This window comes from Rhagoletis pomonella, unplaced genomic scaffold (assembly GCF_013731165.1).
Source record: "Rhagoletis pomonella isolate Grant_MI unplaced genomic scaffold, Rhpom_1.0 Rhpom_scaffold_00004, whole genome shotgun sequence".
Classification (NCBI taxonomy): Eukaryota; Metazoa; Arthropoda; class Insecta; order Diptera; family Tephritidae; genus Rhagoletis; species Rhagoletis pomonella.
The window spans coordinates 73,824,299-73,849,642 of NW_023458558.1; the positions used below are offsets into that span (position 1 = coordinate 73,824,299).

Here is a 25,344-nt window from a genome sequence, read left to right on the forward strand (position 1 = left end):
TGCCTGTGTCATAGCGTTACTTTCGTCAGCTTTTTTACACTGTTCAACAATGCTGACGAATTGTTCTCTCCGTTGACCGTTTAAACAATGCCGTTTAAACAATGCAAAACGAAAATCTGTCTTGTCATTTTTGAAGAAAATTACCCTCCCATATGAGTTTGTAAACAAGTAATTTTTAGCAAAAAAAAAACCGACTTCAACTCCCACACAAAAAAAATATATATATATATATATCTCATGATCCACTGATCGGATCTCAACCAGATTAGTATGGGACCACCTCTGAGACATTACCTTTCCGATGAAAAAAGAATTATCGAAATCGGTTGAAATCGGTCCAAAGTTATGCGGTAACATACATAAAAAAAAAAAAAACAAAAAAAAAAAAAAAATATTACGACGAACTGATAACCTCCTCCTTTTTTGGAAGTCGGTTAATAAATCTGGTGTCGGATTTTATAAAATTCAAAAAATGGCGGATCCAAGATGTAGGACGATTTTTTTTTAAATTCAACATTTCTGCGCGAAACTTGAGATTCGGGACTTCTGATCTCAAGCCTGATGTCACATTTTCAAAATTCTTAATCGCGGATCCATATTGGATTTATTTATAACGCAATAGTTAAAATCAAACGTACGTACATGGCGTATGAGTAACATTCTCACCTCATCTGAGTAAGTAGATCCAATATGGACCTGTGCGATTAAAAATTTTGAGTTTAGCAACTCCGAAAAGCCGCGAATCTCAAGTTTCGAGCAAAATATTTGAATTTTAAAAAATTGTTCTCCATCTTGGATCAGCCATTTTGAAATTTTAAAATTTGACACCAGACACCAGGGGTATCAAGGGTCGAGCAAAAATGTTGAACTAAAACAAATCGTCCTCCATATTGGATCCGCTTTTGAATATTTAAAATCCGACACCAGATTTGTATTCAGTAACCCTAAAAATGCTTGAAAAGTATTCCTTCATTTAATTTGTTAGGTGTTGTAAATTTTGTCAATGATATTATTTGTCGGTTCGTGAGTTTGATTAAATGCTTCACTTCTACTGACGCCAACATTGAATTTCCATAAACGCTACACTGCCTTTAAAAGTGCAAGAGTGAACAAAAATTTTCAGCCCTAGAACGTTTTTTTTTTGTATTGCGCCAATTTTTGGATATAGCATGGAACGTCCCATATATAATTCTTCTGTATGTGTGTTTGTGAGTGAAGCCCTCTTAAATGGCTTGGCCGTGCTTGAGTGGGCCCCTGGATAGTTTTGGTTGACAATTTGACCCGCCAGGTGTCGTTTGAGTCGAGTTATTACTAAAAATCTTATTTCTGATGCGATTTAGATTATATTCCAAATATTTATTGGTAACGGTAAGGGCAATACTATTTCAAACAGCCCCCGTGTGTTTCGATTGGCCCACTGGATGTGATTTGCCAATATAACTATGCGTTTAAACTTTATTCCGAGAGGATTGAGTTTACCACCAGAACCATTGCGCTGCTTAATAAGACAATAAAGCTATTTCGTCTGAAATAAGCCTACATAATTGGATTTCAGTAGAGAAACGATACTTACCCATTTGCCACCAACTATGTATACAAATTCACCATCGAACCGGAAGAGGAAAAATTCATCAAATTTAATTTGTTTTACGATTAACCGTGCTATCCGTTTTGTATTAGCCGGGCAGGCCCAGTTCAGGCATCCAAAAAAATTAAACTGCTACCCTATATCAGCTGTTCAAACTTGTAAAATTTTTAATACAAATTTTCGGTATGGAATAAGCTGGTGAATGAAAAATATGTAACGGTAAGAATGGCCCATATATATGTCTACGAAAGAATACTTTGCGCGTCACTCCTTTAAGTTATAGCTGAAAATTAAAAATCAACGGCATTTTGTTGCCACCTAAAACTGCACTCTGTTGTACTAACTGCATACCAAAATGTTTTCTGAAAGTGCTGAATAAAAAGGTTGGCATTTGATTTTTTTGCAAAGTTTGAAATGTGAATTTGTGTAGTGTTTGTTGTATGATTAGCTAGACTTTTGGTAGTACGCACCTCTAACCACTCGGCTAAAGCGACCGCGCAATAATTTTTATCTCTTGTTTGCACTTAATAAATACGCAGAATGCAGAAAAAATTACACGTAATTTCATTTGTTGCGCCAGCTTGCGGTTCTTTAAATAAGAAGTAGACATAAAATATTTATTCTTCGTTTCAAAAAAACCATCATCTGCATATTAACTAATGTTGATTTCGTTTCTTCCAAAAAATATTGCCCTTCCCGGTGCAAAATGTGTTTGATGTAGAGGGCCCATGTTTGCCTCTTATCCTTGTCTAGCTCACGCATTTCATAATATTGTCGTTTTAAACAACCATATGATTTTCAGAGCAACCATCTCCCCTGACAAGAGTGTGATATTTTAAAAAACCAAAACAAAATTTTCTCTCCCTTTGCCTTTAATTTAGAATCGAACACGAAAAAAAGGGGCAATAAAAAGGTGACATTTTTTGTTAGAAATGAAATCGCTATTAGTATTAAATCAAGATATCTTTCAAAATTGCGCAGGCTCTTAGGATTTCTTTTTTAATTATATAAAGAATCCGAATCTGCTAGGAACGACGTAAAAAAAAAATCGTTCCGTAATCTGCCCTAATGTAGATCCAGTTTTTTGTCTACCTGAACAATTTTTTAAGGTTGTATAAAAATGTATTATGTTTGACATGCAACCGTGTTAATCCACTGTCACTGAAACTTGGAAAGTTTCTGCAGATTTTTTGTTCGCGCAGAAATTTCAAGTATCTCTCTTTGAAATAAAACGTACAGACATATCCTGACAGTGAAACGGGTAAAAATGTAGACACACAAATCAGTCCCATTAAGGGCTCCCCAAATTTCAACTCCAGTATACATGCATACAAGGCGAATTCATTAAATGTGGTATTAAAGTATAAAAAAGCCGAATTTATTCGAACTGGGAGCAAGGATACAAAAACAATATTATGGGTGTTAAGTCAAATCTCAATTCGCCCTATAGTTTACATGATAGTTTGATGGGTGTGCTGCCAAATCAGTAAAAGCAAAAACTAAATTCGCATTAGCTGAATGACAAATAAAAAATATAAAAGAACAAAACTGAAAACTGAAAACATGAACCTCCAAATTTCCCATTCTTCTTCTTCCTGATAACTATCTGCTAGAAAACTGAAGAAGCAAAGGTATTTTTTCACTGATAGCTGATTTTGTGACCAGCGGCAGTGGAAAAAAATAAATTATTCTTACCGAATTTAGTCAGACGAACTTCGTCGGCGCATTTGTTGTGTGCAATCTCATATACTGCAGTGTGTTTTGATTTTGACAGCAAACTTTCTTCCGACTTAGCTCTGCCGTGTACAACTTGCACAATGAAAAAGTCCCTCCATTGAACAACCGGCCCTAAGGGCAGGTTGCTTAAAGCCTGGTTGACACTTATCTCTGGTTAAACATCGTTATCTACACCGTGTTATATGCATGAAGTCGAATACGTCGATATCGATGTTAACCGTGGATTAGTGTCGACCAGGCTTTGAGCACCAGCCTGAGGGCCGTTTTCACCATCTCTGGTTACCACTAATCACCAGTTAAACGTCGTATGAATTGCAACTTTCTGCACTAAAACTGAAAAAGGTGTAGTGGGCGGGAAAGGGAAATGTTATCCGATTTCAGTGAAATTCGGTTTAAATTTACGAATCGTTTTTAATAAAATCGGATAGTATTTCCCATTCCCTCCCACTATCGTGGGGGAGGGTGGGCGTGGCTGGTCGTTATTCCACAATTTTTGGAATCGGATAACATTTACTATATCCGCCCCCTATCGTAGTGGGCGTGATAGTTCGCCAATTCTCAGCATACATACTTTTCTTTCCTTCAGTCTATGGAATATTGACGACGTGGACGTAGGCAGACGCAGCTGAAATTGGTCATGCTATTAGCTTAAAGTGTACAAGGTATTTCTGTACCAAACACCCTCCACCACACAGCGCCACAAACTACTTATACTTTCCAGAAAAACATCAAAAATGCATAATAGTTATCACAGGAATGTACTTAAATCTGTAAGGACTAGGAAAAATTAGTTTCGTTCCTCAACTTTTCTGGGTAAAAACCACAAAGTACGGGAAGGCTTTTCGGGTAAAAACTGTCAAATACACCGTGGACGCAATTTTTTGTTTACATGGCAGTTTTTTATTATTTGGCGATCTGATAAATTATACGCTAATATACAAGCAAATAAACAAAAATACTTACGAAACGTGATATTTCCTCGCTACGATATAATTAATAAGGTGAAAATGCAGATGTACTTTTGTTTTTGCTTATTCAACTTTCAAATCGTTTAAACAGCTGATGGGGGACATTCGGGTGAAATCTTGCAACCATGGTTGCCACAATTGGTAACTTTCTACCAAAATTGGTACCTTTTAAACGATTTGGTAACTTGGCAACTTTTATTTTATTTTGGTAACTTTTGCAACTAAACATCTATTTGCATTACTATAGAGAAATGAATTATGTTTTGCCTGTGCGTAATTATAAAAACCCTTCGAGTTTCAGTGGCAGCACTACTGACACTTCTACAAATTATGTACAGTAAATTATGAAAAAACCGAAAAAATAGCTCGAAATTTCGGTTAAAAGCACCCGCCGCTATTATGCTATTATTCTGTGAGTCGCAGGTTCAAATATCGGCACATTCCGAAAGAAAAATGACACTGAAGATGGCACAACGCCGAAACCGGTTTGTCTCCAAACCAAATTTGCCAAAAGATGAAGAAAAATCGTTCCACATTACATCATACTCCTGCTAGGGAGGGGAAGTGGGGGGCTGAAATTAGATTTTTTTCGAATTTCGAACATTGCCCAACCATTCGATTATTCGATTCGAAATTTGGCTGTGCAAATTCGATTTAATTCGAATTTTTTCGAATTTTTCTAAAATTTTTTTAAGTGAAACTTCTTAATCGAGTTTGGATATGTTTGCGTTAAATATTTAACACCATGTCATAAAATCTGTATCGTTCGTTCGATTTTCAAAAAGGAGGAAGGTGTCAAATGAAAGGGCTTGCCCTGTAGATGTGTAATATGGTTTTAGCTTTGTGCCATATGAATTCATGTAAGAAAATCAAAATCAAATTATTTAATAAGTTAAGTAAATTACTCCAATATGGGTACCAATCGAAATGATTTTGAATAAACTTTATTTTTTAAGTACATTTAAGAGAGGTGCCACCTATTTAAAAAGTCGAATTTAGTTAAAGAATTGTTTTGCTTAAAATACTATGCAACAACTACAATATTTTTGAGGAGCTTGAAGAGAGTGACCACCTGTTTAAAAAGTTAAACTCAAATTACACTGTAGGACAGCCCAAACCCGCCCGGACTTTGTTAACATATTCTGAAAGTATACCCATCCAGTAGTAAAACACTCGGTGGATTTGCGAAAGTTAGCTCGTATTTTTATTTCATGGCCTACTAAAGTTTTCATGTCTCGGACTAAGTAGTTTTCAAAAAAATACTTAAAATAAATGTCTGAGCGAAATTAAAGGTTAAGACATTTATAATAAAATTTCATGGGAAATATTTTCGTAGAACATTTTAACCTATTAGCTCCCGCCTAAAAGGGTAATTTTCATCCTTACTTCAATAAATCCCGCAAAAAGCAAATTTGGAAGGTCGTTAGAGGACTGGTGTACTCTAGAAAATTAGTCTCCGGAAAATTTTACTAGGGGTCTTCTCAGGCAAAAGCTTCGTGCTACGAACGTAAAAGCATCTACAAATTTAAAATAAAAAATCAACAAAAAAGTACTTTTTACATCTTTTTTTAATTTAAGAATAACAGTTCCTTCTTGGCACAGATTTTTTGCCTCGATGCATCAGATCGAAAAACATGTATTTTTTACTTGCATCCCTAAGACAAATGGAGTGCCACACACAGTGATGGCAAATTTAGTCAGAAACAAGAAAGTTGAAGAGTTGATTTTTTTGGAAATAAATATGAAATTCGATTTTTTCTAGAAAAATTCGATTTTATCCGAATTTCAGCAACACAAAGTTCGATTTCAAAAATTCGCCATTTTGGAGCTAAAATTCGATTATAATTCGAACTAACCCTAACTTCTACCGTGTCGGAAAAACCAACAACGAAAACGAGAATACCGGCACATGCAGTAATTAATTGATAGAAAAATATCTTCTAATAAAAAAAATTATTATAATTGTCAATAGCATTTTCAATCTTGATAATTTATCAAGAAAATAGATTTAAACTTCTTTGCTGTGTTTTGTTTTTTGATAAATAATCGAAAATTGACAACTTATAAAAATATTGAATTTATTAAGTGCACAGAATCGGGCTGTAAGTATATGCACATTTGTTATGAAATATAGCAGTTTTATTCAGTATATTTTTTTCTCAGTGAAGAAGTGAAGATTTTGGTATTGAAGATTTGGTAACTTTTGGTAACTTTTTTTAATAGATTTTGGTAGAAAAAAATGTTGGCGAGTGGCAACCATGCTTGCAACTTCTGACAAAGGGAGGACCGATTTAACTTTCCCATTTTCCTTCTACTTTGCCTTGCCAGAGAACCGAGTACGGGAACGCTTTCTGGTAAATTCATGTAAATTCTGGCAACTTATTGCGCGTTAGGGAACGCAACTATTATGTGAACCTGAATTGGAGCCACCCTTGCGTGCTATTGATATTGATGATGAAGACAAATCCAGTTTCAATCCATCATTCAACTACCATTTCTGAGCCGGTAAAATGCGTATTCGAATTCTTACGTAAAAGTTCTATCCATACATATCCTTTAATAATTGCTAGAGTAGTTAGTAGTAGTAGTAGGAAAAAATTCTTAAAACCTGTTAGTAGACATGTTTAGAATCGAGTCAACCACTTAGCTGGATATTTCCGGGCATTTCGATATTAGGACTTTCTGCCACTCTCAGACCACAGTGCGCCGCCCCAACAGCAAATGGATTTTATGAGAATCTTTTTCATGGCAGAAATACACTGAGAGATTCGCCGTTGGCTTTTACTAACTAAGAAGTTGCTCGGAGCAGGGATCGCTCCTAGGTCCTACGGACTACCATTAGGCACCTCTAACCCCTCAGCTAAAACGGCGTTATCTTACATTGATCCTGTAAAAAAAAATGATTCAAAAAATTATTTTGTTACATGTTCGCTATTTGAAACAAATTGCAACCGTTCAAAAGTCACATACGTTCGAGCACCCAGAGACCCAAAAAAGTGCATTGTGCCACGTTGATGAACTCTTACATCGAAGGTGAAAATGTGAAAATACAGGGAATTTCAATATGTGTAAAAACAAGCTTACCATATAACTATACTTTTTTTTTAAGTAAACAAAATCTGAATGTATCTGCACATATATATTTATTGACTCTCTAAATGGCTAACCAATGTAAATATATTAACCTTCTCCAGTTGAACAGATTTAGAGAACCACCAGCTTTTGGACCTATGTGTGATCTGCTTTGGTCTGATCCATTGGAAGACTTTGGAAATGAAAAAAACAGTGACTTCTTTTCGCATAATTCAGTGCGCGGATGCTCCTACTTTTTCAGGTGAGTCCGTGACTTATGATTTTAAAATCTTATAAAAAGCTTGGTCCCAGTTGATTTGGAGTTCAATGTAGTGAGGGGCCACCTAAAATTATGTTGTTCATTGATTCACATAAACAGAAATATACATACATATGTATGTAAAAATCAATTGCACTTATATACTAGATGCTTTCATTATGCACTTGCACTTTCTTTGCAGCTATGGGGCCTGTTGTGAGTTCCTACAAAAGAACAATTTGCTATCAATAGTCCGTGCTCATGAAGCTCAAGATGCAGGGTAACTGATAACTTTACATACATGTATATCCTCTATATTTTTGCCTATTTTTCACTTTAAATATTAGATATAGAATGTATCGCAAAAATCAAGTCACCGGATTTCCCTCGCTAATCACCATTTTCTCGGCGCCCAATTATTTGGACGTTTATAACAACAAGGTACTTGCTCAAATTATGCACATATCATTCTTTTAGCATACTTATTTACATTTTCCTTGTGGGTGCCAAGTATATGTTTCTACACGTACTTTACAGTGCTCCCCTCTTTGATCTTCTTGGCAAATATTGCATTTAATAATTCTAATAATTTGTTTTTATTTTGCCGCTGGTGCAACGCGACGTCTAACGTAAATGTCACTTGATAAAAGGCAGCTGTACTCAAATATGAAAATAACGTTATGAATATCCGCCAATTTAATTGTTCGCCGCATCCATACTGGTTGCCAAATTTCATGGATGTGTTCACATGGTCATTGCCATTTGTGGGTGAGAAGGTAATTTAGTGCATAAAATCACAATTATGAGCGCGCATACTCGTACATAGTATGGGCTTAAGTAGGAGCACGTGAACATACTTACATACATATGATATGTACATACACTATAATGAATAAAAATTCTGAAATTTTATTACACAAAAGAAATATTTTAACAGGTGACGGAGATGCTGGTGAATATTCTTAACATCTGTTCGGATGACGAGTTAGTGTCTGGCCCCGACGATGAATTGGAAGAAGGTATAGAAAACTTAAGATAAAGAAACCGTAAAGAATTCTTAGCAAAATAATATCGTAACATAAAAAATATCTTCCTACTATATATTGTCGATGCCTTCGCAAACTGCCCATCGGCCATTTGCAAAACCGCCTGAATCGCTATTGTCGCAAAAATGGGATTTTGTAACCCTGAACTTCAGGTATCGAGATTTATGCATAAAAATTGTAAAATCGTTAATAAAAAAAATAATTTTGTAAAATAATAGCTAGATAAAATACCACCTATCAAGTCAATGCTTTCAAAGAAAAACAGTTTTTTTCACTAACCTGTAAAATTTGTGTGCCGTGAGATAGGTTTTGCAAAGGCACCAACGATATCGTCGCTACCATGCCAAACTATCGAATGCGCAAAAATGCTTTTTCATTTACGAAACCTTGCGCATGTCCTTAAAATGCTGCTTTATCGATCACATGTTATAGGCTGGGTGTCGATAACTGGGGATTACAATTAACCAGACATGGTGCAAACGGCCCTTAGAAGCAGAAGATACTGGATTTAACAAAGTGTCGAATCCCACACTTTTTCCTAATGACAGCCACATTTTTTACAACGGTTTCTTTGCTCTCCTGAAAAGTACCGATTTTCACATTCGATAATTTGACATGGTAGCGACGATATACATACATATATAGTAGGAAAACGGTTTGCAAACACACTTTTTTCGAATATAGAGGAAACATTTCTTGTAACGGAACAAAACAAAATGCTGTCATAGCCGAGTGATTTGTTTGATTGCCCTTCGTTTCATGGGAATTCTGAAATTTCTGATTTCTGAGACAGGATAAAACAATTCAAGTCGATAAAGCATACCGGCTGTCAATTATTAGCAGGCAATCGAGTAACGGCCTTAAATGCACTGAAATTCACTTATTCTTGCACAAGAACGCCGTTTTTTAACTTTTTCTTTATTAATTCTTTTTATAAAACATATGTATATTTTTGCAATTTAACACAATTAAACCACGTTTCCTATCGAAAAGTTAAATACTAATAAAATTCACTGTTTTGACACTTTCTTTTGTCTCCCTTCGGGCTTTGTTAACTTTTATATGGCCAAAAACTTTATACAAATGTACTTTTTTTTATTAAAAAAATGTTTCCGAAGAATTGTAGTACTGGCCTCCTGCCCTTGATTTGAAATCGTTCTTTTCTTGTTTTATAAATGTCCCCAAAGGCTTCTCAAAAATCCAAGAAAGGTCAAACAAGTAAAAACTCGAATTTGATTGGGATGGGCCTTGACTTTCATCCTCTGAAAGACACATGGCTTTCATTTGATCACTTTGGTTTTGGAATACCTCCGTTTGACGAAACGCGATCTGAACTCATTTGGCTATGGCAGACTCGGTTTGCGTTAATTATTCGGCCCACAATATTTCAATATATTTTATTTATATATTGTTTTATATAGGAATCTAACAAAATAATTTGGGTAGAAGCTAGGCATTTACAAATGAGGGGTGCCTAACCAAAATTAATATTTCCACGATACAGATAACAAATTAAAATGCACAATCTCAAAATATATCTAATAAGGGTACTCATCGATTCTCGCAAGTTTCATATTTGGACAATTTTATATTCTGTGCAATTTCAGACATTTAATTGTTTGACAATGCTTAATTTAAAAAGTTGAACAATTGAAACTCGAATTTAAGAAAATATTTAAGTCTTACGAAAAAGCGTTGAGCACAATTCAAAATGAAAGTAAACAAAATAGTTGGTTGAGGGTTGCACATCACCCTGCGCAAATTTGCGCGACAAAATTTCCGCACAAACTTGCCCTTTTTGTGCAAATAGCTTTTCATACAAATTTTGACATTTCATTTCCGAGGGTTTTAAATTGCACAGTTTACCCAGTTTGCGAGAGTTTTGCGCGTTTAAATGAGTACCCTTAATGTGTTTTGGAAGTGTTTATAAGGAAATATCGTCTTTGGATTAGACACTCCGCAATTAATACACTCACACACTACAATATTTAAATATAAATTTCTTTAGTTCTTTTGTTATTTTTATAATTTTTTAACAATGCTTACATATATGTATGTATGTGCGTATCTAAATGGTTACTCTATGTACGTCTGTATCTCGGTGTGCATGCATATTTATTTTGTTTTTTTATATGTCAAAATGAAACCAAAGAGCTCCGCAAGAAAATCGTTCTTTTACCAGTGAACACGAATAATACACCAGCACCAGCCCCCAAAACAGGTAAGCCAAGCGCTTGTGCCTCTTGGAGTGCATTGGCTTGAGAGCTGTGCTTTATATTTGACTACATATAAATACATACATACGTATTTAGGTGATTCGCAAGTCGTCTGAAGCGTCGTAATGCTTATTAGTCGTAAAATTTTGGAACGTAAAGTAACGATTAAAATATTTTAAGACGTTTTTAACCTAAACTATTTTAGCCGTTATTTTACGTAGAAAAAGTTTACGACTTTAAGACATTACGACGTTTAAGATGACTTATGATTCCCCTAATTATGGATGTAAATATGTAGGTTCCGCTGCTTCAACTGCATTTCTATTCTATTTGTTGCTTCTTCCATCTTTAAGTAGAGTTTAGTGATACATATTTTGCTGTTCTTAACAAGCTATGCTTTTTATGTAAATACATATATATGTATATATACATATGTACATATACAGATATGTATGAATAGTAATTATATTCAAAAACCTGGAAGGAAATTAATCTTTGTTTAGTTTAGGATCCAGCCATGTGCATATGGTCAATTTTTCCGAAAACTAAACCAGTCCCATTCTTTTTGTGCATATTGGAGACTAGAGTTACCCGGTCACGCCTTGCTGTGGCTTAGTCTAATAAAATGGAAACATGAAAATCAAATAACTTATGTCAATTTTCAATCTCGAACGTAAAGCACAAAATACAATAGCGCAGTGGCAGTGACAGTTTTTTAAAATCAGCTGTTACTGCTAATATTGGCAGGCACTGCCGCAGCAAACACAATACGGCGCAGACTCATTGCCAACACATTTGGTCTTCTTAGTAAAAGATTCCGTGGTATAAAGTTAAGATATTTTTATAGTATTCTTAAATATTTATATTAATTAAAAAAAGCACTTATATTTGCAGAAATTCATTTTCCACAAAACGCCAACAAAGTAAAATGAAAAACAACTCTGCCACAATGTAAGAGCTTCTGGTGTTTTCAATCGCTACCAAATTTTTTGTTTTTTTTTTTTCACAGTTCTTGCACAAAGTGTGTGAACAAGTACAGTTATTCAGGCAGGTCTGAAATTTCCTTCCGAATGCAATTACTCAAGTTCACTTTGAATCCAAATTCTGGTGTTTTTTGCATTTCTCGTTTTTCATGCCAAATGCAAGTGAATTAATTTTTTTCGTTTTCAACATCACTTTCAGGTTATAAATAAAACAGTAAAAATCTCGGGATGACGGGATTGAATGCCTGCCTAATTTGTGATTAGTTTTTGAGGAAGAATCCAGGGCAGGTCTGGGTTTTTTACAGGATACGTTCCAGGTTAGCCAAAAAATTGGGTAGGGCCTTACTTCAGTCGTAATGAAATGCACCGCAATTGTTAGGTGAAAAGTCGCCAGTGAAAAGCTTAACAAGTTTTTTTTCGGGTACTTAAAGCTCAGTTAGTCTAGATTTCCTATACTTAACTTACCATGACTTAAATTAACCTAATATATTTTGGCGAAACTCTTATACGTAAAGCTTTGTTAGTGGTCAGTGAAATCATAATTTACCGTAAGAAACGTACATAAATTTAGAGCGAGGGCTTGCCAGATTTTCGTTTTTGTAGTTCTCAAAAATAAATATATGCAAAATTTTTTTTTCGTATGCATGTTTTTGATGTGTATTATGGTCGACGAACTGTCAAAACATTCCCGCGTCTGGCTCAAGTTGTCGTGTTGAGTAATCAATGACAATTTTTTAAAGGTAAGTTAAGTCTAGATCCTAGACTAACTGAGCTCTTAAATAAGTGTAACGTGGACAGAATTTTAATTTTTATTGAAAAAATTATATATGTTATATATAGAAAATGACCCTCCTTTCATTTTAACAATAAATAATACGATATATTAATAAATTATGAACATCGACCAAAATCGAATTTTTACTCTTCAAAGTCGAGTTTTAGTGATCGACTTTCAGCTTGTGGAAGTCGTTTGAAGTCAACTTTTCAGTTTCGCCTCTCGACTTTTTTTAATTTATTTGCAGTGGCGTCTCTTCAATTAAAACTTATCTTCTTACAAGGGCGCAGAGTGCTATTTGGTCGTATTTAAAAAAAAAACGCCAATAAAACTTAAGTGAAATGTGATAAGTGTGATATATAAATGTATTTTAATGACAGTACAATAACATTGTCAAATCATTTAAGAGCAGCGCATAAGATTATTATACGAAAACAGATTCCTCGAATTTGTTAATCGTTTGTCTCCACAATCTTCAGTTAATTGTGATGTAAGATATACGTAGATATTTATTTTAATAATTTCATGTAAGAAAGTTTTTCTCCACTAGTTTATGTAAGTAAGTAGTAAGTAGTGAGGAAGACGAACCCGAGTCCCCAGTCGATGATGATGGAGTAGCTGTCCCACCGCCTGACTATGACGAGGTACGAATACAACAAAGCTGCTGGAGCTGACGGCCTGCCAGCCGAGCTATTCAAGTACGGCGGCGAGGAGCTGATGAGGTGCATGCATCAGCTCGTATGCAGAATATGGTCAGATGAACGCATGCCCGACGACTGGAATTTAAGTGTGCTCTGCCCAATCCACAAGAAAGGCGACCCCGCCATACGCGCCAACTACCGCGGAATTAGCCTTCTAAGCATAGGTTACAAGGTCTTATCGAGCGTATTGTGCGAAAGACTGAAGCCCACCGTCAACGAGCTGATTGGACCTTATCAGTGTGGCTTTAGGCCTGGAAAATCCATCATAGATCAGGTATTCACAATACGCCAAATCTTGGAAAAGACCCGCGAGAATAGGATCGACACACACCATCTATTTGTCGATTTCAAAGCCGCTTTCGACAGCACGAAGAGAAGTTGCCTTTATGCCGCGATGTCTGAATTTGGTATCCCCGCGAAACTAATACGGCTGTGTAAAATGACGTTGAGCAATACCACCAGCTCCGTCAGAATAGGGAAGGACCTCTCCGAGCCGTTTGATACCAAACGAGGTTTCAGACAAGGGGACCCCCTTTCGTGTGATTTCTTTAATCTTATGTTGGAGAAGATAATAAGAGCCGCAGAACTGAACCGCTCAGGCACAATACTTTATAAGAGCGTACAATTGCTGGCGTATGCCGACGACATCGATATTATCGGTAAAAACAAGGGCTACGTCTGTTCTGCCTTCTCGGGATTGGATAGAGAAGCAAAGCCAATGGGTCTGGTGGTGAACGAGGACAAAACGAAGTATCTCCTGTCAGCACACAAACAGTCAGAGCATACGCGTCTTGGCACCCACGTCACTGTTGACAGTTACAAGTTTGAAAAAGTAGACGACTTCGTTTATTTGGGAACCAGCATTAACACCAATAATAATGTCAGCCTTGAAATCCAACGGAGAATCACTCTTGCCAACAAGTGCTACTTTGGGCTGAGTAGGCAATTGAGAAGTAAAGTCCTCTCTCGTCGTACAAAGTCACTCATCATGCCTGTGCTGGTGTATGGCGCGGAAGCATGGACAATGAAAGCATCTGATGAGGCGGCTCTTGGAGTTTTCGAGAGAAAGATTCTGCGAATATCGCAGACGATTTAACGATGAGCTGTATGAGCTTTACAACGATATAGACATAGTGCAGCGAATTAAAATTCAGCGGCTCCGCTGGCTTGGCCATGTCGTTCGGATGGACAGAAACGCTCCTGCTCTGAAAATATTCAACGCGGGCCGCGATGCTGGGAACAGAGGAAGAGGAAGGCCTCCTCTGCGTTGGAAAGACCAGGTGGAGAAGGACTTGGCTTCACTTGGCATTTTCAATTGGCGTCAGTTAGCACAGAAGAGATATGACTGGCGTGCTGTTTTGGACTCGGCCAAAATCGCTTAGGCGGTTACAGCGCCAAATAAGAAGAAGAAGAGTTTATGTAAGCTTCTACAGACAGTCTTTGCTTCGAATTTGACCAATCCGTAAGTACAAAATTTTAAACACCGATCAAAATATTGCTGGTAGAATTCCAGTTGATATGCGACATTAGTCGTGTGGATAATCCCAATCTATGCTACTTTAAAGGAAGAATATCCCTTATTTATAAAGTGACACTTAAATTTCTACCAATACTCGCCACCTCTGTTCCATTGGAAAGGCAATATCTTCAAAAAGTTGACCGTAATTACCAAATATCGATTTAAGACATTTTTAGAATTTTTAAATTTTTCAAAAATATACATTTTTTAAAACCCTCACAACCAAAATTTTCGTTCTGTATAGCTGGAACAATTTTCAATATTTTTAAAAATCCTATAGTCTGTTTGTTTTTTTACCTAGCATTGAATTTCAATAAATTACATATTATTCTAAAGACCACTAGTAAATCATGATATTTTTGGCGTATTCTGACACTTATATTTATGTTTAAAATATATGAGTTAAACGCAGAGTTTTTATTCAAAAGTCGACTTTCTTTCGTCGATCGGTCGACTTTCAAAGTCGACTGTACAGGGTCGATCGAAAATTTATGACACTTATATTTATATATAAAATATATGAGTTAAACGCACAGTTTTTATTAAAAAGTCGACTTTCCTTCGTCGATCGGTCGACTTTCAAAGCCGACTGTACAGAGTCGATCGAAAGTCGAAAGTCGACTTTCTAGTAAAGTCGAACAACCCTACGTGGGACTGCCACCTAACCTAACCTATATGCAGAGTTGCGAAACATTGTAACCACATACATTGCATATTTTAAATATGCAACATAACATTGAATAATCTTTCGTAATTTTCCATTTTCACGACACCAATCGCAACTAAAACAAAACGAAGCATCAAGTTTGTTTTATATGCGCTGATTACTTATTATGCGTTTCGATAACTTTTCGGATGCGCTTTGGAAAAGTATACATTGTCGACATTTCGTAGTTCGACGTTATGAAACATAATTCTTTGTATGTTTTGGAAGTCAGCCGTTTTTCGCAATCTACATCGATATGTATCGTCCATTTTTTCAAAACAAATTCGTTAATACTTTTTTGTTGGCAGAAAAAAATATTTTTTGGTTATGTTTTCCTAGCGTCATTATTTTACATGTTAATACAAAAAAGTGTGAATTTTTTCACTTTTCGACAGCTAATTGCCCTGAAACCATTATTTTAATGAAAATAATACTCTAAAAGTAGGGCCAAGCATTACGGTTACTGAAAAGTTAACAATAATGAACTTTTAGTCAAAAACTATAGACTCGTGCTACTTTTAAATAAAAAAGAGAAATAAATTTTAAATGTTACAACGCCTCCTAGTTGCTTAGGTTCATTAAATATGAAGACAGCATCATTTCTAATTCAAAGTCACTACACCTCTGATAAGCTTTGGTTGAACTTTAATAAAGGTGTGCTAATGAAAATAAGAAGGCATTTATAGCACAGGCCAACCAAATTTAAACAATGTTATGTTGACTAAAATATTGCAGGCGATTCTTATAAAATTTTCCCGTAGAATCCGAATCTGATCCTAAAGATATTAGAGTGGCTAGTTTTCGAGTAACTTAGGTTTAAAGGTGCCGAAAAACGCGTTTTTGGACATTTTTAAGCCTCTGTAAAACAATAAAATGATGCAATATATCTGTCTGTGTAGGAGGATACGAAAGCCTAAACACTTCCTTTTAACACTCAAAATAAAAAAATACAATATTTACTCAACATAATTTTGTTGGGCAGTGTAATGAGTTCATACATATGTATACAAGAAAATTGTTGTAAAAAAGATGCCAAAGACAGACTGCCAACCGCCAATGGACCTGTAAAAAAAGTGGTTTCGGAATAGCGATGAGTACACGATAAGGAAGTTTGAGGCAGGTTTCGTAAAAGCAAACATCTCAGCTGCGTTTTATCACACCTATGAGAATAAAGTTGGTCCCTTAAACGTTATTTACGCAGTTACAGTAATCTGTCTGGTGGGACATCTCCCGCTCTTGGGGACTTTGCCGCTCAGGAGGCAACTGTATCAAGTAGCCGAACAAATGCATCTAGAGTTGTGCTTCCCAGCACTCTGGTCATCACAGCGCTCCAAAATTGGGACGATATAATTCTAAGCTTTACGGATTCCAATTATTGCATTTATAGATTTGTACATTGTTGAAAAAAATAACATCTTAATCGTGCAGCGGCAGATTCCGTACAGCACGCGTGACCTACCCACGTTTCAAACACAATACAATGTACCGTAATGCTTAACCCTACTCTAATCTTTTATGCTGTATTTTCCATAATTGTGATTGAAAGGGTATTATTTTCATTCTATAAATGGTTTTAGGGAAATATACTGTCGAAAAGTGATAAACAATTGTATCACAAATTTTTTATTAACTTGCAAAATAATGACGCTGGAAAAAATACGTCAACAAAAAATGTTTTTTTTTCGGCCAGCAAAAATGTAGTTTTTTTTTGGGACAACAAAAAAGTATGTATTTTTGAGTCTTTCGAAAAAAATTGACGATGTCGATGTGAATCGCGAAAAACGTTTACAGCCTTCTTTCCAAAATGGCATCGATTACTCATTTTATTTTTCGTTTTGCAACTGACGCTGAAGAAAAATAGTACATATCGACGACTGAGTGGAAAATCGATTTATCTCGGCAGCCAGTTAGAAAACTCCCTATCTCAGAAAACTTTTCAAGAACGTCGTATTTCAGAATTTAGTTGAAGAACGCGCTTTCTCAAAATTTGATTGAAAAACGCCCTATTTCAGAATTCGGTTCAGAAACGCTCAACCTCAGCTGCCGAATCAAAAACTCCCTATCATATATATTTCCAACATACTTTTAGTTGAGACAGGGCGTCCTTCAACCAAATTCTGAGAAGGGGCGTTTTTCAACAAAATTCTTAAATAAGGCGTTCTTCTACCAAATTCCGAAATAGAGCGTTGTTGCAAAGTTTTCGAACCGGCTGCCAATATAGGTCGATCTTCCACTCAGCCGTCGACGTTCTAGCAAAAAAATATCATCTAGTTCGGCTTCTACGAGGAACGTTAACCCATTATGTGAACGAACATGTTCGATAGGCGCTGTGCAATAAAGCCATAAGAAATAATGCCATATGGCTTTATTTCACTCCACATTGAGAAATAAGGCGGCATTTTTCGTATGGTCTTGTTTCTCAGGATGGCGTTATTGCACATTTTATAAATTTTTGTGTAATGTTTACGTAGTGCACAACTGGTGTACATGTAAAAAGTAACTCGGTAATTCTCTAGCTTAAGGTACAACTTGCAAGAAAAATGTCAGGAGGGGTACCATTGTTAATATTGTTAACCGTGTAAAAGTTATTAGCAAAACAATTTTTTGGAATATTGCTCTTTCTTACGAGCAATTGCACACTCAAAAATGCACCAATATCACCAATATTCTCTTCTGATGCACTAGTAGAATATATTATTTAAAAAACTTTTTCAAAAAGCACATAAATTTTACAACAAAATATGGTTTATTTTGTTATAAAAACACAAGTAAACAATGTTCCCAAACTTAATTAATATTTGATATTGAACCACTTGAACCGAACCGAGCCGCGGTTCAGGGATTCTCGTGGACTAGTTCTTGTACCGGTACAAGCTCCTTCTAAGTGGTCCGAACCACTGAACCGAACTGCACCGATGTTTGGAGTGGTTTGCAGCAGGGTTGTTGCGAATATTCGCATTCGCAACTGCGGAGCTTCCGCATTAATTTTAACATTCGCATTCGCTTTCGCATTCGCAATAATCAATGCGGAGCTTTTGCGAATGCGAATATTGTGCAAGTGCACTGACAAAACGTATATCTGGTGAACAAAATGACGAATTGTAGCCAACATTTTTTCTTGTGGAGATGCTACTTTAAAATTGTCCCCCAATGTCAAAGAGTAAGATCCTTTAAAAGGTATTTCCAGCGGAAATGTTCAACGTCTAGCTATAAAGAGAATCGAATATTTGTACGTTAAAAGATAGCCTTCAATTAGGTAAGAATTATGTAACTATCGAATATTATTTGACAAAGGTCAGTTGAAAAAACTGGATGCATCGCTAGTATTTTTCTACTTTTTCTTAAAAAAGTTTAATTATTTTTTTCTCATAAAACTTATTATACTTAAGTTCCGTGTTTCCTCTTAAATATTAGTCTTCCAGCTCGAAAACAAAAACTTCTATTTTAATTTTGTGTAAATTGTCAAAATTATATGTAAATAAGTTGACAGCCAAGTTCACAAATTAAATAAGAATTAATTCAAGGTGAATTTATAAATTATAATAAAACGGCCAAAATCAAAAAACTAATCATTCAAGGTGAATTTTATATCTATTGAGGAGTGGGACTTGGCATGTAATATATCGTTAGTATAGTATGTAAAGGGCTAAATTCACATCCTCGCTGAAATACAAAAAGCCGTAACTAACTAAAAATCCAAAATTCACTTTTTGATTGGTTATGATGCATTTCATCGAATCATAAGTCCCCACATCGTTTTATGCAATAAAAAATTTTAGCTGGTTGTGGCTTTTTTGCATTTCAGCGATAAAGTGAAATACGCCCTACCCATACTATATTAACGATGTGTTGAAAATTTGTGTTGAATTGCCTCAAGGTATCAAAGCACATTGAGCTCATAGAATGGAACAACAAAACGGATTTGATGGTTTGTGTTACCGACAGCGGTGAGTAATTAATTGTGACTGCCTGTAACTAGGAAAAGTCGAGCTCAGCTAATAAATAAAAATTAATTAAAAGCTATTCATTACAGGTGAACTTTTCCAAGAAGTCACCCGAGAACTAAACAGATCTGAGACCTTCATCGTCCGTGATTCCAATAATTCAAATAATTGTAAAAACGGGGTGCCTCTTCAACAAAATAACAAGAAATATAACTATGTAATTTGGTTGGCAGCCACGATTTCAAAATAAATTTTCTCCGAAATTTTCATTCCTAGAAAATAACAATTTATTTGCCATATCCACCTATTTAGAACCTCGCTATAAGCACACATTTTTCAAACCAGTCACAGAAGACAGGATTAAAAATGACTTACAAAAACTAAAATCGAAACACGCTGAAGACGTAACAGGTTTTCCAAATTCTGAAACAAATAAAGAGTTGGTTCTCAAAATTGGAAAACAGCGGTGTTTAAACAACGATCTTGCCATGATGCTAGATTGAGAAGATGAAAGTTTCATATATTCGACAGCCCCGATGCAATCCTCAAAAAGGAATTATTGCACCACAATAAAAAAGAAATATAACTGAAAGTCCTCTCAATCGAAAGTAATTTACAACTTTTCCAAGTTTCAAGTTCTTCAATTTTGTCGCCTCGAGCGAGTAGTTATTTAGTGGCGCAAGTTTGATTTACGACCCTTTAAGAAATAGGCTGGAACCCGAAAAGGCATCAAAATTACTCTTTATTAAATACAAAGTTGCAAATTTTTAATTTAAGTACTAAATAAATAAATAAAAAAAAAGATTATTAAAAATTACTAATTTTTCATTTACCTAAATCACCTAATGTACTCACCTAATTTTTTCTTAAAATACTTGACATCCGCATTCGCATTCGCATCCGCTGTTAGAAACGGTTGTTTTAAACTGTATCCAATCTGCTTTCCTACGATTTGAGACATATTTAGGGAGTTCACAAAGTGCTGTATACTGTCGGACTGTTGTATGTCATAATCTTTAAACAGCTAAAACTATATTTAAGGAATTCGCAAGCTAACACAAAAGTTTTATTATGAAATTTCCCGCCGCTAGAAGATAGTTGGTGGTGATTTTAAGTCCTCTAAACATTTATTTATGCGACACCTTGTGAACCACTCAATTGTTTCTTTATCGGTACGGATAGGTTATAAACGGCATACATGTGGTCTGAAAAGAAGTTGTCTTTAGAGACTCTCCATTCATTTAAAAGTTTTCGTCCTGTTAATTGCCACATGTAATGTCAAGCTACCATATTCCTCAAAGATTGGGGTGGAGGTTGTGTTTCTGCGTCGGGCGCCATGTGTGTGGGAGCCAACCGAATTGATCTTCCACCGGATCCGCTATTAAGACGTTGTCCGCATCGCTAAACTGTATCAAAACCTGGGTTTACATTTATCGGTGACATAAACCAGTTTATATCCATACATTATTAGTCCACAAACCCGCTGTTTTATGACAGAGGAGAAGTGCGGCTGAGTCAGCCTTACAGTGGTGGATATTAGCCTGTGTAATTCACACCAGATTTATTTAGCAAGTAATAGATGCGGTTTTGAAACCATTCGTCGCCTGCGCATCTGGGAGGGGATCCTGGATTTTTCCTTAGGATTTCCCTGGTGACACTCCAGAATTGCCTCAAAATTCATTTTAGACCTATGCGCTAGAAGAATTTTTTATTGGTAAAAAAACATAAAATATCCCTGGCCCAATGGATCTGTAAAAAGAAAGGTTTTAAGAAATATAACTTTTTAACAAACTTAAATATTTTTAACTGTAAATATCAGATAATCGCTTCATAAATATGACATTTTATAAAAACTGCTTATCTGGAGATAGGTCCGTTTTCACTTTAAAGCCATACTATTTCATTGGGTTCCCAAACAATATTTTAACGATAAACTTTTAATATAATCTTAATAAAATATAATACAGAATTTTTCAAGGGAAACTTGTTATTTTTCAATACAAAGTTCAATCTTCTAATATAACTTAAGTTGTTTTAATAAAATTTCACAGAATTTTTCACGTTTATTTTGGCAAGAAACCCGTAAAAAAACACAAATTAATGTTAAAATGCATGTACATTTTTTGCTCTATTCAGCTGTACGCCAGATATAAAATTTCTACAAAAAAATTGATTTGACTGATTTTGTTGCACGCTTTCTTCCACACAAAGTACACTTTAGTAGTGCAAGTTATAAAAAACTAGCAAAACTATTTACATATATGAAAAACATTTTGGCTGGCACTCACTGTACTCATATATATTTATGTAAATAAATTGAAATTATTCGAACGCGCAGCTTAAAAATATGCCTAGCTGTTTGCTTATCTGCCATTATTTAATTAGTTTGCTAAATTTTCGTTGGTTTGGCTTAGCAATAAAATATATCTTCTATATTTTTTACTTTATTCCACAGTGTCTGGGGTTTCAGCGCTACGTAAAGAAATTATACGTAATAAGATCAGAGCCATTGGCAAAATGTCACGTGTCTTCTCGGTTTTGAGGTAATTCGGTATATTTTGTTATTATATTAAGACACACGTACAACATGTACATATGTACCTACATAGATAAATACATACGTATGTATGAATATGTACAAATAAATATACCTAAATACATATTGATAGCTTAGAGTGAAATGTTGCTAAGTTCCATTTTACAAAATTTACAGGGGAAGAGAAAAAACTTCGCGTGGCCATTTTTTTAAGTATTTCGCAAGATTTGAATACAACATTTTGCGTGTTTAAAGAAAAGCAAGGCTCCAAAAGAATCAGATGGTTCGATCTTTATTAAAAGATTCCGTGTTATTTTTGCCTTCTTTGGGACTTAGCAAATTTTCCTTTTACTACATATGAACAGGAAAAAATAAAATAAGTACATTTATCCTTTTCGAAAGGAGGCATTTTTAATTTCTCTAGCCTCCTGTATTAAAATATGAATTTTCATAAAAAGTGGACTTAACAACTTTTCACTCTAAGCTAGCGATATGTACATAAATACGTTTTCTAAATTGCATTGCCTTTTATCGCTTAAATAGGGAAGAATCAGAATCGGTATTGGCATTAAAGGGCCTCACACCGACCGGCTCTTTACCGGTAGGAGCACTATCTGGCGGCAAGGATTCATTACGTAATGGTAAGGATATCACATACTTAAATGTCATCGTAAAATTTGATTTTTTAATAAATTGATGCACACTTTTATTTCTTCTCTTAGCACTTCAAACCCTGGGCGCCACCCAACAAATCACTTCGTTCGCAGAAGCGAAAGGATTGGATGCTGTCAACGAGCGTATGCCTCCACGGCGCCCTTTAATGGTGGGAGAAGGTAGCAGTAACAACAAAAACACAATTTACAAAAATGACAATAGCAACAATGTGACCAACAGCAATGGTAATAGTACCGAGATTAATCTAGGTAAAAAGATTGTCAAACAGGTGACAATTCGTTCCACCACCACGACCACATCAACCACCAGCAAATTTTAATAGACTGCAGCTGTTAAGTTTTTCTAAAAGCTTTTTAAGCGACGTAAACATCAAAATATTAAAAAAAAATATTTTGTCATTAATTTTTCCTACTTCTGATTAACAACGAATTTTGGGTTTTTATTTCTTAGAAGAATTTGTAATTTTCATAATTGACAACTTTTGAATATTTTATTTTAAGATTTAGTACATAATGGCGTTGCTATTTATTACTCCGATTTATCATAAATAAATAATTTACCTTAATTCCGATGCTAAAACAATACCTTTGCATGTTGATACATACATATGTATTTTCTTCGCAAGGAATTTAAGCACATTCTGTTTAGAACAATATTGATAAAAACATACAAGGCCGGATTTAGAATTTTTAGGCCATGGGGCCAATAGCTGGTGGGGCCCCTCAAACTATCTCAAAGTTTCATGATAAAAGAAATTCATCTGCTCTCTTTGTCAGTGACTTTTATAAGTTTCATACTCATAAAATTCATAAAATTGAAATGTACGGTCTTTAACGTAGGGTCGGCCGTTCCAACTTCGCCGGCTTTAAAGCAGCGGTGGGCAAAATTGGAAGATAAGCACTCGGCAAAATTTCAATAGCGAAAGAGTAAGCTAATAAGCACCCTGCTCACAAGAGTAAGCTCGGCTTCAGGCGATGCGGTCTCAACGCCTCGCTGGTCTTCCGACGAAAACAGATTAAATAAGGCCTGCTTCATTTAGAAAAATTAATTTATTCAACCAAGATAATGTTTTAAGTACAATTCCGCAAAAAGTTTACTCGCGTTTCCTCGAACGTTCGTAATTGTTAAAAAGCCATAAAAACAATAACAAATTTTAAGATATCCATACAACTTTTTTATTGAAATAGCTTAATGAAGACAAAACTGGCTTTCCTTACATTTAGGGGAACGAAGGGTATTGTGGATGAGTTTCACCTATTTAAAAAAAAAAAAAAACACAGATTCATTTAAATAGCGATTCAAGCACAAATGAACTCTGTGAAAGGAAACCAATGAATATATAAAAAATTCAGTCAATTATTGAGTTTGACAAGATATTATACTATTCATTGGATTGCGTGCACTTTATGAAACTTACGTTTTATGTCAAATCATTTGCACATTACACGTTTTTATTCGAAAAACGTATTTTTTGTAGACTTTGAATACTTAATATTTATTTTTTAAAACGTACAAAATTAAAAAAATTACAATAGCGAGTATTGTGGCTTATTTGTATTTTCGAGGTGTCAGCTATTGGTGCTAATAATTTCGTAGCATTATATTATTTTTATAATTCTCTGGGATCATGAGAAAGATACGTTACATACATACCATAATAACCAATGTAAATGACACTTCTTTTTGAAACCTAAATATAATAAACGTTCAAATATTTGATTCAACTTGTTCCTCATTTTTTCTAAAATAAAATAAAAACAAATAAAATTATATAAAAAACGATAAGCTACCATCAATTCAGGGTGCAGGAGTGGTATTGTCAAAGATAGTAGTCGAGTGTTCCACCTTTAATTTAAGCCAGGAAGGTTTTATCACTTTTTATTTCTCTGGTAGAGCTCCTAAAATATGGCAAAAACGCGATTTTTTGGCACTTTGACGTCGTTTTTTTTTCAAAATCTGGAGCTGGTGGAAACTTTATGCTTACGTAATCAGCACAAAAAGTCTATCATTTCATCATTAACATTTTCCGTTTTTCTATTTTTGTTGGGCTGTGGTATCCATTACAAAAATTCAGTTTTCGTTTTTTCTACGGAAATTTTTCTTTGAGTTTTGTATGATAGATACCCTTCGCCCCTATTGAGTTATAAGTTTGCAAAATCATTAAATGAATATCATTATGCATGGGCAGGCATGGGTAGAGAACGAGCACACAATGGGATAGCTTTTCTAAATACTCATCGCAATTTCTATCTTTACCTCGGTGAATTGCATGTGATTTTTTTTTTGAGTTGTACTGAATTATATTAAAATACAATATGCTGAATAGTCTAAATAAAATGATGGGTTGTTACGAATGACTTTACATAAATCCTGCGGCCGGCCCTGGCATAGATAAATACCGTAACATTAGAGGAAATTACCTCAACTATAGTCAGTGTTGCCAGAACTTTTTGGGCCGACCGGTTAGATTGGCAAAAAAAAGCGGCTAAAAACGGCTAAAATGTTTTAGTGAAATTTCACATAGACTCTGGCAAAAAACGGCTAAAATGTTTTAGTGAAAATTCACATGCTTTATTTAAATAAATCGCAAGAAACGAAAGACTAGTTAACACCATTAAT

General features: G+C 35.1%; 1 protein-coding gene across 2 annotated transcripts in view; it reads left to right on the forward strand.

The window, feature by feature from the left end:
• Window positions 1-23,088, forward strand: part of LOC118738566 (serine/threonine-protein phosphatase 2B catalytic subunit 1) — a gene marked incomplete at its 5' end in the record, with an annotated part of 28,694 nt that extends 5,606 nt beyond the window's left edge. The window contains 9 exon segments of one of the 2 annotated variants that reach the window (XM_036469506.1): window positions 7,488-7,627; window positions 7,827-7,904; window positions 7,972-8,065; window positions 8,275-8,400; window positions 8,562-8,643; window positions 10,823-10,891; window positions 21,970-22,057; window positions 22,594-22,691; window positions 22,773-23,088. In XM_036469506.1, coding sequence (XP_036325399.1) covers window positions 7,488-7,627; window positions 7,827-7,904; window positions 7,972-8,065; window positions 8,275-8,400; window positions 8,562-8,643; window positions 10,823-10,891; window positions 21,970-22,057; window positions 22,594-22,691; window positions 22,773-23,044 — 1,047 coding nt within the window. 2 annotated transcript variants of the gene reach the window in all.
• Between the last annotated feature and the right edge of the window lie 2,256 nt (window positions 23,089-25,344).